The sequence below is a fragment of the Panthera onca genome, chromosome A1, assembly GCF_046562875.1.
Source record: "Panthera onca isolate mPanOnc1 chromosome A1, mPanOnc1 haplotype 2, whole genome shotgun sequence".
Classification (NCBI taxonomy): domain Eukaryota; kingdom Metazoa; phylum Chordata; class Mammalia; order Carnivora; family Felidae; genus Panthera; species Panthera onca.
The window spans coordinates 217,549,536-217,567,240 of NC_138339.1; the positions used below are offsets into that span (position 1 = coordinate 217,549,536).

At 34.1% G+C, this 17,705-nt stretch overlaps 1 protein-coding gene across 4 annotated transcripts in view; it reads right to left on the reverse strand.

Moving 5' to 3' along the window:
• The window catches only part of SUCLA2 (succinate-CoA ligase ADP-forming subunit beta), a 43,921-nt gene that overhangs the window by 7,283 nt on the left and 18,933 nt on the right, over positions 1-17,705 (reverse strand). For all 4 annotated transcript variants that reach the window (XM_078433646.1, XM_078433654.1, XM_078433653.1 and 1 more), the window contains exons 5-8: positions 8,154-8,282; positions 5,291-5,429; positions 1,412-1,573; positions 1,174-1,316 (exon numbers count right to left, since the gene is read on the reverse strand). In XM_078433646.1, the coding sequence (XP_078289772.1) occupies positions 1,174-1,316; positions 1,412-1,573; positions 5,291-5,429; positions 8,154-8,282 (573 nt within the window). The remainder of the gene's footprint in view (positions 1-1,173; positions 1,317-1,411; positions 1,574-5,290; positions 5,430-8,153; positions 8,283-17,705) is intronic.

Below are 17,705 nucleotides of genomic sequence, written 5' to 3' on the forward strand. Positions count from 1 at the left end.
GGGAAATAAAGCACTTTTATTTCTCATTTTAGTTCAATGCTTTTTGTAAAACTAAATATGGCAAATAATTCTATAGGCTCAAAGAATGGTAAATTAAATTTTTAAAAACAATTCTAGAGTCTAACATCACAAGTAAAATGTACATTGTCGGCATCATCAATAATAAATATTTATCAATGACCTCTGTGTACTAAGCATTATTCCAGCCACGGGAAAAGGAAAGAGTAAGAAATTATCTTTACCAATGAGGAATTCTCAGTTCTAAATTCAGTAAAACTAGTTCTAAGGTAGCCACTATCTTATTTTTCTATTAAGTCTTACAAAACCCACATTGGTCACATAGTAGGTATACTTCTTTAAAAAATGACCGATAATATGTCTATCTTTTGGATCATGTTTCACATCTCTTGTGTTCTGATAATCATTTATAAAGTCAGAGTTCTAACTTATGGCATATCTGCATATGACAGATTTATGCAAACATTAAAATGAGTGTTTTACAAGCACAACATAGTAAATGGAAAAAGTGGCTCAAAATATGTTAGCCAAAAAATTCAAAATATATATTTTGAAAGATATATATGAATGAGTGAACTTGATGGCATGTGAATTATATCTTAATAAAGTTGTTTCTATAAAAAATACATATGCAAATAAAGTTGTTTCTATAAAAATATATATGCAAACAGGAAGAGAGAGAAAGGAAAATAGGAAGTGTGTGTATGAGAAATTTTGTGTGTGTGTGTATGCATGCACATGTGTGTGAAATATACAAGAACTAACAAGTCAAGAAAAAATGATCAAGTCAATAGTAACAAAAATTACCTGTGAATAGAATTTAAAATAATTTTAATTTTCTTGTTTGTAGCTTTGTAGATTTTTGAGATTTCTGGGCTTTTATGGTCAACTAGCATCTCCAGAATTTTTCCACAGGAATGGCTTCTATACCAGATCACTACCATTTATAGTATTACCTAATACCATCTAATATATCTTCATCTTGTTTTCTAAATTAGAGTGGGAATCTTTATCTTTTTTTTCTAGTTAACTTTTATTGCATTATTTCAGGAGCTTTTTCCAAACTAGTGATGTCTTTTTGAATTATAACGGTCTACTCTTGTAATGACCACATCTACTAATTAATCAAGTTACTTCTCGTCATTCGAATTTTACCTTTTTATCTGAAGTGATGAGTTTAAATGCTTCTGTTACTTGATGGACTGTAGCACCACCACCAACATCAAGAAAGTTCGCTGGAGTCCCCCCATGAAGTTTTATTATATCCATTGTGGCCATAGCCAAACCAGCACCATTTACTATCAAGAGGGGAAAATGATTTGTATAAGCAACAGACCCAGAGAAAACAAACTAAGCTCAGCCAATCCAACTTTAACATAAAAACACACAGTACCTAGACAGCCTATATTTCCGTCAAGGCCAATGTAGTTCAAATCTGCCTTAGCTGCATCTTTGTCCCTTTCGTCTTCCTGGGTCCAGTCCTGTAAGTCAAAGATTTTCTTCTGACGATAAGCTGAATTAGAATCAAAATTAATCTTTGCATCCATGCACAGCACTGTGAAAGGAAGAAAAAGAAAGTGATCTTAATTTCAAGACAGACACAATAAACTAACCAATAATAGTTCTTAGTTTAGGGGAAAATTAGGTTTTGTTATTTATTGAAAGTATTTCAATTTATGTTCACAATGTATTCAAACTGTTTATTAAAAAAGAATATTTGGGAATTAAAACTGCTCCATCAAAGTTAGTAGTTCCACACCCACCCTAGGCAGATGATAACAGATAAAAGAGAAAAAAAAGTCCACTTCAAAAACACTTAAAATTTGTTTTAAAATTGCCAAAAATTAACCATCCATGCACCTGGCTAACCCCGTCACTTGCACCCTGGACCCCACTCCCTCTCACTTACTCAGAGACATTGTTCTGGCAATTCTACCTTTCCTGCATTATAAAGTGCCCCCCTTTACCTACTGGCTAAATCCCAACAACTTGCAAAAATGCTGTTATTTTTCCCACCTTAAAAAAGAAAGAAAAATATATTTTGCAACCTCTTCCCCCTTACCCTTCACTTCATGTACAGCAAAAGTCCTTGAACAAATTGTCTGTTTAAACCAAGGGTCAGCAAAAAAACAATATGGCCCATGGCCCAGATATGGCCTATGCCTATTTGGTATTGCCTGTAAGCAAAGAATGGGTTTCACATTTTTACATATTTTTAATGGGTTGTGAAGAACAAAGAAGGGAAAAGAAAGAAGGAGAACAAAAATATGAAGAAAAGCATCATTCGTGGCCTACAAAACCTAAAATATTTACATCTGCCAGCCCCTTTGCCTAAACTCATGGTACAAATTTTTCTCCTGCAATCCTCCCTTAAACCCATTCTAATCAGGTTTTACTTCAAGCACTCTACCAAAATGACTCATATGAAGGTCAATTCTCCCAACTTCACTTTTCAGTGCTTTATCCCTTCCTCACCCCAATATAACTGCAACATTCTCCTTGCTGTACTTGATAAAAGGCTGAAAGAAGTGATCGGTTTCAGCCCAGAAGCCTGCCCAACATGAGACAAAGTTTCAAGTCCTGCTAAGTTAACTACAAATAACAATAAAAATCAACATTCTTCCAGAGGAAAATAAAAGAATTTCGTCTCTACACCATATTTTACAAAATGTCCAGTATGCAACTAAAAATTACTATATCCATGAAAGAAAAATAGGAAAGTGTGACCAATGGTAAAGAGAAAAAGGAGACAAGAAAAACCAAACCCAACACGATCCAGATTTAAAATCAGAGGACTGTGAAAGTTATTTTAAATATGCTTAAGGATTTAAAGAAAAATATGGCCATAATAAAGGACTAGATAGGTACCTCAGTAGCAAATAAAACTATAAAAAAAAAAATCTAGAACTAAAAAGCACAACACCTAAAATGATAAATTCACTGGGTGGGCTTAACAACATATTTATTAGAGATGGGTCAATGGACTTTAAGATAGATAAACAGAAGTTATCCAATCTGGAGGGGGCGGGGGGGGGGGGGGGGGCGGGAAGTGACCTGTTAAACAGTATCATGTTATCTAACATGTAATATTGGAAGTAGAAAGAAGAATGGGGCAGGAGAAAGTATTTGAAAGGACAAAAAAAGACATATCAACCTAGATTTCTATGTCCAGTTTATAGTAATTTGTTACAGCAACCACTGGGAACTAACACAGCTGCCAAAGGACATCAACAGAAACTTTGCAGTCTACTGAGGAAAATGTATGTCCGATAAACATGAAAAATTCTCAACATCACAAATAATCAAAGAATTGAAAAATAAGATACCATGTCCTGATTAGCAGTTTGACAGAGTTTAAAACCAAGATAACAGTCACTTCTGGCACAAGTAGGCATTGAAATGGACACTCTGTAAGTTAGAACAACTTTTCCAGACAACAATCTGGCAAAATACATCTCAAAATGTTATTATCCTGGCCCAATAATCAAACATGTTAAAATATCATTACTCTTCAATTCCAAAATTCTACTTCTAAGATTCTATGCGAAAGTTAATCGAGGCTGCAAAGACTTATATACAAATAATATACAAGCCTTTAAAAACTGAAAAATATTTAACATCAAAAATTTTATCATGTAGTCTTAAGTTTAAAAAGGGAAAGATATAAACTGAATAGAAAATATGATCCCAATTACAGAACAGGCTGAAATGAACTAAAATATTAAAAAGGATGTTTGTGGTGGGGTGGGGGGGGATCTGGGTGGCTCAGTCAGCTAAGCATCCAAGTCTTGATCCCGGCTCAGGCCATAAATTTCACGGTTCGTGAGATCAAGCCCTATGTCAGGCTCCGTGCTGACAGTGTGGAGCCTACTTGGGATTTTCTCTCCCTCTCTCTCTGTCCCTCCCTGCTTTCTCTACCTCTCGCTCCCAAAATAAATAATAAATAAACTTTAAGGAAAAAAAAACAAAAACGATGGTAGGTAATGAGGTTATAGGAAGTTTTTCCAACCTACCTATGTTTCTTGGTACTTTGCAAATTTTCTGTAAATACGATGCCCTTAATCAGAAAAGGAAAAAAAAAAACAAAAAAAAAAAAACTCCTTCAAAATATATAGAAATGCATACAAAGAAAAGAAAAGATAAACTAAAATACAAAGGGAAAAAAATTAGTTTTTAAGAGAACAAAGACATTCCCTCACCAACAGAATATGGCTGTAGAATTTCACAGCTGAAAGTAATTCAGGAGTCTTGCTTTCAATGTTATTATTACAGAAGCAAAACAAAACAAAAAAACTTTTATACAAATAATTCTCCTTCACTGAACATTTCATTTTGAAAATGTGCATCAGCCTTTACTCTTTATAAAAAAATTTTTTAGTTTTATAAATGACCTCTATGATCACAAGAGAATTTACTCATTCTTCTTTATACAATCATATAAATGACCAACTAAAAATCCATTTCTATAATAAAGAATGTACCTAATTAAAAGTATACAAGTGAAAGATGATCTACAAATGCTTAAGAGATTAAAATATCCAAAGTGACTTGAAACAAAATCAAGTAATGCAGTTAATATAAAGTATCAAGAAAAATTTAGGCTACAATAATGCAACTTATATTTTTTAAATGGCTATACATGGAAGGTATGATCATTCAGAATCTGATTTTCCTTTAAATACATGCAAAAGAAAAGGTGTAAAGTGACAAGCTAATCTTACTTCTCTGTTGGATAGAAATATTAAAAGGAAGCAAGCACCAGACTCTACCCTTTGTATAATAAAGACCCATGACAACTCTAAAGTCTGAAACTTGTGGGAGACTAAGATGGCTAGTTCCTCAAAACTACTGCCATTTACTCACTACGACACTAATTACTCTCATCAGCACTGCCCAAAAGAACTTTCTCCAATGATGGCAATATTCTGTATGTGTGCTATCTGATAAGGTAACCACATGTGGCTACCGAGCAGTTGCAATATGACTAGTTCGACTGAGGAATATTTTAATTAATTTTAATCGCCACGTGTGGCTGGAAGCCCCCATACTGGACAGTGCAGCTTTAACCTCCCTGTGTGTACATAAATATACACTTTAAGTGTTTGTTTTAATAGGTATTTATCCTTCATATTTGTTCACATTCAATTTATTATAAAATAAGTTTCTACATAGGAAAGAGTTCACTTCCTTATGAATTCAACTTCCTTACTGAAGCATACAATTGGTGGATAAATACAGAATCAGTGTTTGATAAAAAAGAAAGATCCCTTACCGGCTCCATCCGAATCCTCTACCATTGGATTTATTTCTACCATAGTTGCATCATATTTCAGGAAAAGGTTGTAAAGCTTGATCATATTTTCTGCTGCAGAGTCCACAATATTAGGTGGAAATCCCATCTTCTGTGCAAGCTGAAATCAATTTGTCTCTTTATTATATGTATGTTGCATATGTCCAATCAACATGAAATTACGTAAATAAAAACCTTCTAGCTTATCACTTAAATAATAAGTATGAATTGTTTGTAGTCAAACATGAATGACTGAAATAGCAGCCACTACTACTAAATGGTTCAATAAAACTTTGTATTCAAAATTCCCACAAGACAAGTAGTATGGCCATTTTACAAATGAGAAAGAGATTCAGAGAAATGAAGTCCTGACTAGATTCCAGTTCCAGTGTTTATTCCATTGCCTTCATATTGCCTCTAAGCCTTATGGCAAACCTAAACTGAAAGAGGCTTATATTTTATTAAAAGACATATAAAAGGTGGACTGACAATCCCAATGGTCCAAATGACGGCAAAAATATTAAATCACTTGATTTTACCTTTTAAGTAATGTATGAACAGTGTCTACCAAGCAATTAGGACGCATTCAGTCAAACCAGTATAACTGCATTCATTCAGAAATCTACTGAGTACCTAATATAAGATAGGCCCAAAAGATACAGTTACTTAAGCTTCTATTCTAACAGAGGGGTGTATAGTCTTGAGCAGAGATTCCTAACTAGATATATACCTGAAGAGCTTTTTAAAAAATACACATACCAAAGTTCCAAACTAGAAGTTCTGGTTTACAAGTCCTACAGTGGACCAAGCCTTTCATAATTTTTGAAGTTCCATAAGCAATTCTGAACCACTGATATAGAAGCTACATGTCTATATATTTATTCTAACTGCTGCAATTGCTCAAGAACACTATGAAGGAGGTTTTCCTCTTTTCTAACTACTATCTAAGGCTGCAATACATTTGAATTTTAATTACAGAAAATCTTAAATTCTTTAAGAGTGAATATGATTTTTGCAAAAAGTCAAATACCAGTAAGTAAAGAGGATAATCAGCCAAAAAAAATATGGCATTTTCAATTAAGACTTATTTCATATAGAGAATAATATGAAATAAATGAGAAATAATTAAATATTATTTCATTAAGAAAGATTTTCACTAGGTTATAATCTGCCATTGTAGATCTAAATATTTGAGAATTGCAACAGAATTCTGATCAACCCAGAAAGACATTAATTTGCCAAACACTGTGCTAGGTAGCATTTCTGCTCTTCACTCAAAAAGCTATAACCTGAGTAGATTATTCCTTCAAGTGTTATTCGAAATCAAGTATTCTTTCTCATCTAAATTTAACTGTCCAGTCATCATTCTCACATAACTACCTAATGAATCAAGTCTCTCTCTGTCCCCTTTAAACCTTTATACCATTATCTTGCTTCAATGACTTTATCAAGGTAATTTCGCTATCTCCTTTAAACTTTTGTGCTAGTCAAAAATTCTTGCTCTACTGTACTTCAATATCATAAGCTTATTTTGACAGAGTTTCCCACTAATACACATTAATTTCATTCAAACTTTAACATTCAAACTTTTCTTTTAAGATGGGTCACTTATTTTTCATATCCGAACTAAACAATTTAATAGCAGTATTCCAACCTTACCAGTCAACTCTCACAGGCTATGGTATTAAACTTCACGGTTGGGTTGTTTTTTTTTTTTTTTTTTTTTTTTTTTGGAGAAGGTGGTGGACAGAAAGTGGGGAAGAAGCACACAAAAATAGGACAGTACAGAAGACTAAAGTATAGGCAAAAATTATTGTTTATGTGCAGACACTAAAAGCCCATAGCTTTCATCAGATTCTCAAAAGTATCCATCAACCACTTCCCTCCAAAAAAATCAGATTATAGGAATATATAAGACAGTGTCCCTACCATTCCATACAATTTACAGGAAACAAAGGGGAGATTGGAACACATTAAATGCTACCATGGGTATGTAAAATCCAGGCTATGATAAACAATAAACCATAATCACCCCAGTTGCTTCAACAAATGAAAGAAGGATGAAGAGAGTGAGGGAAAGAAAACCTATAAATTAGAAAAAGACCTATGAGACAATAACCAATAGCAATGAAAGACCTTATATGGATCCCAACTCATACAAATTATAATTCTCATACAAATCTTAAATTCTTTAAGGGTGTATATGATTTTTGCAAAAAGTCAAATACCAGTAAGTAGAGGATAATCAGCCTGAGAAATTATATACAAATTATAAAAGAAAAAAAAAAATGAAAAACTTGAGACAAGGGAATTTGAATGAATGGGTAGGTAATGATTATAAAGAATTATTAATTTTACTAGGTATGACAATGGTATATAGGGGCTAATTAAAATAATCCTTGCCTTTTAAAGACAAGTATTAAAACACTTAAGGAAAATATTGTAGATACTTCTAAAAAATTTTTTTAACATTTCTTTATTTTTGAGAGACAGAGCATGAGTGGGGGAGGGGCAGAGAGAGAGAGGGAGACACAAAATCTGAAGCAGGCTCCAGGCTCTGAACTGTCAGCACAGAGCCCGATGTGGGGCTTGAACTCACAAACTATGAGATCATGACCTGAGCAGAAGTTGGATGCTTAACTGACTGAGCCATCCAGGCACCCCTACTGTAGATACTTTAAAGGCTTCAATTTCAAACAAGATATTAACATGCATTGACACTAAAAAAGTTTTTTAAAAAAGTTTTGTCAATCACTTAACTTATACAAAGTTAATTCTCTTTCTTTTTTTAAGTATTACAATTATCCAATAAAGCTAGGTAGAAATTCTTCAGAATACAACATACCCGGACAGCTTGTTCCTTTTTAATGCCTTCTACAATATCAATAGGTTCTTTCACTATGGCCTCAGGAGTCTCAGCAGCAACATCTTCAATGTTGACACCACCTTGAGAACTTCCTATTAATACAGGACCCTAGCAAGAGGGGAAACAGCCAAAACATCTAGATTTTATTTTTGGACCCATCAATAAAATTTTAAAACCTATTTATGCACACTATCAGATTTATGTATCTATCACTCCCCACTCCTATCTTTAAATTTCCTTGAGAATTTATCCTTACATCTCCTGCACAGTACCCCTTTATAAATGTTCAACTGAAATAATGGAAAAGAAGCGAAAAAGTAGAGGAAGACAAGAGCTCACCTGTGAGACAAAAAGGTTAAAAATATACACAAAACTTAAACCAAATTAAGTTAATATAAATATGTACATATAAAATATAACCTACAAATTTTTCCTAAGAACTGAAGGACAACTATTGTTTAAAGGACATTTTTAAAAATCATTTAAAAAGATACTGATATTTTTAAAAAGTCTAATAAATAAGTCAATTTTGTAAGCTCTAGCCCTACTGCAAGTCAGTAAAAATTACTTACCTTGAAACAATAGTTCTGACTATGATCATGAATGATATAAGATAAAAATAATAAATGATTAACTTTTACGTCTCTTAAAATCAATCAAGAAAAAAACCTTAAAGCAAAATAATCTAATAGATTTGTTAATTTATGCACAAAACTGGAAACATGCAAAAACAAGGAAATGATAAAACTATATTACTGAAGATTATTTAAGGTATAGGAAAATGATCTCAGTAGTGTTATACAGGAAAAAATGATATAAAACTCTAGATTCTATTCTCAACTGTGTGAGTTTTTTTTTTTTCCTAGTAGATTTACATTTTTAGAGGTTTTATGTAAATCTTTTTTATTTTTATTTTTTTTATTTTATTTTTTATTTTTAAAAATTTACATCCAAATTAGTTAGCATGTAGTGCAACAATGATTTCAGGAGTAGATTCCTTAGTGCCCCCTTACCCATTTAGCCCATCGCCCCCCACAACCCCTCCAGTAACTCTCAGTTTGTTCTCCATATTTATGAGTCTCTTCTGTTTTGTTCCCCTCCCTGTTTTTATATTATTTTTGTTTCCCTTCCTTTATGTTCATCTGTTTTGTATCTGAAAAGTCCTCATATGAGTGAAGTCATATGATTTTTGTCTTTCTCTGACTAATTTCACTTAGCGTAATACCCTCCAGTTCCATCCATGCAGTTGCAAATGGCATGATTTCATTCTTTTTGATTGCCAAGTAATACTCCATTGTATATATATACCACATCTTCCTTATCCATTCATCCATCGAAGGACATTTGGGCTCTTTCCATACTTTGGCTATTGTTGATAGTGCTGCTATAAACATGGGGGTGCATGTGTCCCTTCAAAACAGCACACCTGTATCCCATGGATAAATGCCTAGTAGTGCAATTGCTAGATCGTAGGGTAGTTCTATTTTTAGTTTTTTGAGGAACCTCCATACTGTTTTCCAAAACTATGTGAAGTTTTTTAACATAAAGTATGTTTAAATGTGCAACCACTCACTAATCAAACTGCAAAAAAAGATGGGAAAACATTAAATGGTAAGACTTTTGTTACCCTATGTGTCACTATTCTCCCCCCTCAAATTTTTTTACAATGAACATAGTATTCTTAATCCAGGAGAAAAGAAAGCATGACTTTCATGGGGAAAAAAACAAAAGCAAAAGATTATTTTCACTTTTCTATCCCAGGAACTAGTGTGTTTCAGTAACAAACTCATTTCAAGATTTAAAGTAAAGGATTCATTCGCATAAATGTATTCATTACTGTTTGGAGAACAAAACAGTCCTTCAAATCCTCAAAATAAGCAATAGCCAAAGGGGGGAAAAACCTACTACTTTTTATGGGAATTAACTGTTACTTAGGTGGAAAAAAAATGATTTAAAAAATAGTACCAGCCTCCATGGAGAAAAACTGGGGGGCTGAGAAACAGGGGTGGGTGGAAGACTGATACTTCCTTGTACATCTTCGCACCCTTTAAATTTTACATTATGTGATTAGATTTCAATATGCATGTGTAATAAAGAATTTGGCTGACCTTTATCCCCAATGTCTGAAAAGCACCTTTAAACCATCCAGTACAACTTAGAGTTTATGCTAATGAGGTGACTCATGGTAGGCCCAAGTTAATACAAAGGAGATGACTCAGGTAGGCAGAAGGCACGCAAAGGACAGAAAGGCAAACACTGTGATTAGAGGTTTGGAGCTTTGAGCCACATGATATCAGCCCAACCTTCTGAAAGGAAAGGGGTCCTGGAGTTTAAGCTCAACAAAGTGGTCAATGATTTAATCCACCATACCTATTTACTAAAGCACCCCCAAAAAACTGTGGACATCAGATTCACCAAGATGGTAGAACAGGAAGCCCTAGACTCGTTCTCCCACAGAAACACTAACTTAATATTATATGATCTGAATTTTTTATTCCTTTTTAGGTGAGTAAATCTCTTTATGGGAATGCCAGAAACCAGTTAGGAAACTGTAGTACCTTAGGTTCAACTGCAATGAAACAGGTAAAAAAAAAAAGCCATTTCATTTCATCCAAGTCAGCCCCTCCCCTAGATTGATTGACACAGCTTAAGATCAAGAGAAATAGCCCAATGCTGTGCTTCTCCCTTGGGAAGGAAAAGGGAAAGTTGAATATGCATCCAACATTCTTGCTTTTCAGGAGACTATTGAAGGAACTGATTTCTGTCTTACCTAACTTAGAAAACTGGGAAAAGCATATTGTAATTGCCTGTGAGAGCTCAGCAGTTAGGGCACCACCACAGAACATATAACACTGAAGAAAGAAGCCAACATAGCTCTCACAAATTGGGGAAAAGCAGCCAGCTCATGGATTTTTTTTAATAACTCAAGGAACTAGAAAAAGAACAAACTAAACCCGTAGTTAGCAGAAAAAGAGAAATAATAAAGATTAGAGCAGAAATAAATAAAAGAAAATAGAACAGAAATAACTAATAAAACTAAAATCTGGTTTGTTGAAGAGATCAACAAAATTTACAAACCCTTAGATAAACTAAGAAAAGAAAAAACACAGTAACAAAAATTAGAAGTGAAAAAGAAGACATTACAAATGGATGCCACAGAAACAAAAAGGATAAGAGACTACTATGAATAATTACATGCCAACCAATTGGATAACCTAGAAGAAATGGATAAATTCCTAGACACACAAAATGGACCAAAAATGAGTACTGAAGAAAAAAAAAATCTGGATATATTACAAGGAGATTAAATGAGTAATTAAAAACTTCCCAACAAAGAAAAGCCCAGTACCAAATGACCTCACTAAAGAATTTCACCAAATATTTAAAGAACTAATAGCAATCCTTCTCAAACTTTTCCAAAAAATTAAAGAGGGAGGAACACTTCCAAACCCATTCAGCGAGGTCAGCATTGATACCAAAACCAGACAAAGATACCACAAGAAAACTACTAACCAACATCCCTGATGAATATTGATGCAAAAACTCTCAACAAAACACTAGTAACCAATTTCAGTAACACACTGACAGGATTATATATCATGAGCAAATGGGATTTATTCCTGGAATGCAATGATGTTTCAACCTATAAAAATCAAAATAATTCACCACATTAACAGAATCAAGTTCAAAAACCACATGATCATCTCCATTGATGCAGAAAAAGCATTTCAAAAACGTCAACATCCTTTTATAAAAACACTCAACAAACTAGGAATACAAAGAATTACCTCAACATAATAAAGGCCATATATAAACAACCCACAACCAACATACTCAATGGCAAACAAGTGAAAGCCTTCTAAGATCAGGAAAAAGGCAAAGATGCTCATTCTTGTCACTTTATTCACTATGATATTTGGAAGTCTTGGCCAGAGCAATCAGGCAAGAAAAAGAAATAAAAGGTATCCAAACAGGGAAGGAAGAAGTAAAATTACCTCTGTTTACAATGTGGTCTTGGATATAGAAACTCTAAAGAACCTCCAAAAAACTGTTTAAGAACTAATAAATGAGATCAGCAAAGTCACAGGATACAAAATCAACATACAAATATATCTTGCATTTCTATACACTAACAATGAACAATCTGAAAAGGAAATTAAGAAAATGATCCCGGGGCTTCTGGGTGGCTCAGTCAGTTGGGCGTCCAACTTCGGCCCAGGTCATGATCTTACAGTTTGTGAGTTCGAGCCCTGTGTCGGGCTCTGTGCTGACAGCTCAGGGCATGGAGCCTGCTTCAGATTCTGTACCTCCCCCTCTCTCTGCCCCTCACATGCTCATGCTCTGTCTCTTAATAATAAATAAACGTTAAAAAAAATTTTTTTTTTAAAGAAAATGATCCCATTTACAATAGCATCAAAAAGAATAAAATAGGATAAATTTAATCAGAAAGATAAAAGACTTGTACAAGGAAAACTGTATCACAGTGCTCAATGAAACTAAACAGGACACAATAAACAGAAAGATACTGACTGGAAGACTTAATATTATTCAAATGTCCAATACTACCCATGGCAATCTACAGATTAAATGCAATCCCTACTAGCACTTTCTCCCAATACGGTATTTTCCCATTGTCCCTTGTTTGAAAAAATAGAAAAAAAAAAAAAAAAAAGAAAGGAAACTTAAAGTTCATATGAACTCTCTGAGGATCCTGAATAACCAAAATAATCTTGAAAAAGAAAAACAAAGCTAGAGCCTCATAGTTCCTGGTTTCAAGCACATAACAAAGCTATAGTAATCAAAACAGTATGGTTCTGGCATAAAGACAGACATATAAACCAATGGAACAGAAAACACAGAAATAAATCCTCATATATAGTCAAACGGTCTCTGACAAATGTGCCACAGCTACACAATGGGGAAAGGATAGTCTCTTCAACAATGGTGTTGGAGAAATTGAATATCCACGTGCAAATTAATGAAGATGATCCTTACTTTACACTATAAACAAAAATTAACTCAAAATGGATTAAAGACCAATATGGAAGATCTAAAACAGCAAAACTCCTAGAAGAAAACAGGGGGAAGACTTCATGACATTAGATTTGGCAATAATTTCTTGGATAAGACATCAAATCACAAGCAATAAAAGCAGAAAGAGACAGGGGCGCCTGGGTGGCTCAGTCGGTTAAGCGTCCGACTTCGGCTCAGGTCATGATCTCACAGTCCGTGGGTTCGAGCCCCGCGTCGGGCTCTGTGCTGACGGCTCAGAGCCTGGAGCCTGTTTCAGATTCTGTGTCTCCCTCTCTCTCTGACCCTCCCCCATTCATGCTCTGTCTCTCTCTGTCTCAAAAATAAATAAACATTAAAAAAAAAAAAAAAAAGCAGAAAGAGACAAACTAGACTAAATCAAACTCAAAAACTTCAACACTGTAAAAGAAACAATCAAGAGAGCGAAAAGGCAACCTACAGAGCGGGAGAATATCTGCAATCCATATGCACGATAAGAGATTAATATTCAGGATATATAAAGAACCACAATTCAATAACTAAAACCCAAACAATCCAATTTAAAAATGTGCAAAGGACTTGAATAGACATTTCTTCAGAGAAGATGCAGATCTTCATCAGCTTATGGTAGTATAACAAAGTACAGTAAACTGGGTGATTTAAACAACAGGCATTTATTTCTCACAGTTCATGGTTCATACTCATACTAATCTCCTTATCAAATGGTTTTTCAGCCACATCCTTCATATTCTTTTCCAAATAGCTTTCTTAGTTTTTGGAGTTTAGGCAGGCTGAGAATTTTCCAAATCTTTAAATTCTGATTATCTTTTTGCTTCGCTTAACAATCCCTTGTTCAATTTGTTTCTCTCTTCTCAAAGTTTACTGTAAGTAGTCAGAAGGAACCAAGCTGCTTCCTCAATACAATGCTTAAAAATCTCATCAGTTAAACATTCATCCCTCCCAAGTTCTACCTTCCACAAAACGCTAGAACATAAACACAATTCAGCCAAGTTCTTTGCCACATTGTGAGAAGGATCACCTCTTTTCTATCATTCATCATTTCAGTCTGAGACCGCAAAAGAATGATCTTTCCATATCTATACCTACCCATATTTCTACCAACATTCTATTCGTGACTATTTATATATTCTCTAAGAAGATGGAGGTTTTCTCTATAGCTCTTTTCTTTCTGAATCCTCACCAGAATCACCTTCAAAAGTCCCTCCACAATAACCCCAGCTTTTTCTACCACATACCTCAAGACTCTTTCAGTTTCCATCCATTACCCAGTTCCAAAGCCACTTCAGCGTTTTTATCTATTTGTTATAGCAGCATTCCACCTCATAGTCGCAACATGACCTCACAGAAACCTAATTACCAAAGGCTCACTTCCATATATCATCACATTAGGGCTTAGGGCTTCAAAATATGAATTGGGGTGGGGGGGATAAACAGTCAGTTCATAACAATATACAAATGGCCAACAAGTATATGAAAGGGTGCTCATTATCAGTAATCATTAAAGAAATGCAAATCAAAACCACAGTGAGATATTACCTCACACCCGTTAGAATAACTTCTGTCAAAAAAAAAAAAAAAAAAAAAAGCATTTGGTGAGGATGTGGAAAAATTGAACTCCTGTGCCCTGTTGGTAGAAATGTACAATAGTAGAACCACTGTGAAAAACAGTATCAAGGTTCCTCAAAAAATTAAACACCATATTACCATATGATCCAGCAATCCCACTTCGAGGTATATATCCAATGGAACTGAAAATGGTATCTCAATAGACATCTGCATACCTACATTAACTGCAACATTATTCACAATAGTCAGGACGAAGAAACCTGAATGTCCATCAAGAGATGAAAAATAAAGAAAATAAGAAAAACTATATATATGCACATACAATGGAATATATTCAGCCTTTAAAAAAACAGAAATCCTGAGGCACCTGGGTGGCTCAGTCAGTTAAGTATCCTGACTCTTGATTTCAGCTCTGGTCATGATCTCAGCAGTTCATGGGACCGAGCCCCACATCAGGCTTGGCACTGACAGCATGAAGCCCACTTGGGATTCTCTCTCTCCTCTCTCTCTGCCCCTTCCCCACTCACACATGTACTCTTTCTTTTTTTTTTTTTAATTTTTTTTTTTAATCTTTACTTATTTTTGAGAGAGAGACAGCATGTGAGCAGGGGAAGAGGAGAGAGAGAGGGAGATACAGAATCCAAAGCAGGATCCAGGCTCCGAGCTGTCAGCACAGAGCCTGACGTGAGGCTCAAACTCAGAAACTGAGATCATGATCTGAGCCGAAGTCGGACAGTCAACCGACTGAGCCACCGCGGTGCCCCATATGTGTACTCTTTCAAAATAAACTTGAAAAATATAAAAACTAAAAATAAATAAATAAAATTTTAAAAAGGAAATCCTGACACATGCTGCAACATGGATGAACCTTGAAGACATTACACTAAGTAAAATGAACAAGTCACAAAAAAGACAAATACTGCATGATTCCATTTACATGAGGTTTGACTATGTCTACAACAGTCAAACTCTTAAAAACAGAAAGTAGATCTCTAGCCAGCTAGTGGGCATTAAGAGTAACCCAAGGAACCCAAAACTTGAGGCTGGTGTCTGAAGAGAACACAGGCATGCGGAGGACTATACCCTTAACCTGTGAGGTTTGGCCCAATTCTGGGTCCTTGGTGTCAGAACTCACTACAACATACACAGCAGACAAATTTTTAATGAAAGAATTAATTGTGCCTTCTCAGCCTCAAGAAAAGTAGTAAGCTTAAGTAAAGAGAAATGTTTGAAATTATACTCTAATTTTTAGTTCTTCTATAAGCTTCAAATGAAAAGGTATTCTTCATATCCTCTCTAGCAAGGCTAGAGCTTTTACAAAGATCTAAAGTGGGAGGGGGGGAGGTGACTCATTTAAGAAGAGCTTGTTCAACTAATAGCAAACTAACAGCATGCTACTGAAGTAGAATATAGGTAAACTTAACTATAGATAACCCCAAAATGTAATTTTTTTCAACAAAAGAGGTAGAAACCAACAAACGTGTAAAATATTTGAACATTTTATTTTAGTTTTACTTTTCTTTAATATATACTGACAAGAGAAATAAAAAGCCACATAGAAGTCTGGGGGGAAAAAGGTAATATTAAATCCTCATTAAAGTAATGATTAGGTCTCCAAGAGTCAGCTGTAAGTTGGGGGGGGTGGGGGGGGAGAGGGAAAGGCTAAAAAAAAAACCATATGAAATATATGAAATAATAACATAAAATAAAGTGAACAGCCCTTCTCTGTACTAATTCCCAACCAATTAAAAAGAAACCCCAAAACTGTAGACAGCTGGTCAGAAGAAAGCTTACAAAAGTAAATATAAATCAGTTAAAATAATGACTATAGTTTTGCATTTGGTCGTGACTGCTGAATGAATGCTGTTTGTTTAAGTGATTTGGTTTTAACTTTTAAATTTTAGTAATAAACGTTCAGAATAATTAAATTCTAACAAATAGCTGTAATTTCAAATTAATGAATAATGCTATTTTCTCCTTCTTAACCTAAATTCCTCTTCTCATTAGTACCATAAAAAAAAATTTGCCTTAAAATAGGTCTGAATTTAAATAAGTCACTTAATAAAATAAAGACCTTTTTTAAAAACAATATAAATATGGGAAATAAAATTTGGAATTCTTGTGGCACATTTTATATCTATTCCAAGGAAAGTAAAAACAACTTGACATAGTTAAATGTTTCATTCATTTACAGCAGATTGCAATATTTTACTAGAAAAATAAATGAAAATATTTTGCAAATGTGATTTGTTAAATTAGATTTGTCTCAGCCCAAAAGTACCCAACAGGCACTGGGTAAATGCTAAGAAATCTAATTTTTAACAAGTGCCAAAACAGAGGAGCTACTTAAATTGATTTTTTGGCATACCAAATCTGGTAAATATGATATATATCTGCCCAAGCTTCCTGATTTCACACATACTAAAGAAGACCAATAGACCCTATGACTCACTCCTAAAAACAGATAAGGAACAAAAGCAATATTGTATGATCAGTCGACTCCTATACACAGAATTTTAATTCAATCAAAACTGCTCTTCCCTTTTCAGTTTAAATAGCTGATTTTTTGTTATTTAATAGAGATTCCCACAAGAGCTTGTCATAACCCAAAAAGTAACACCAGCCAATTCTTACACTGGTCTAATATGTCAGCATCAAAGAACGTCTGACCAAATGGTTTTACTGGTACTATCAAGTTTTTAATCTGAATTATTACAACTATGTAATATAAATGAAAACATATCTTTCTGAATGAGACTCAAATAATTCTCTAAAAATTCAAGTTCTTAAAATGAATTCAAATTTGGTTCTTTTCCCCAATGCTGTATCTTTAATAAAATATAGTCAGTGTATTATATTTAGATCTTTAATAACACATATTCAGTTTGCTATATTTACTCCAATCAAAATGAGGTACTCTGAATGTGCAACGTT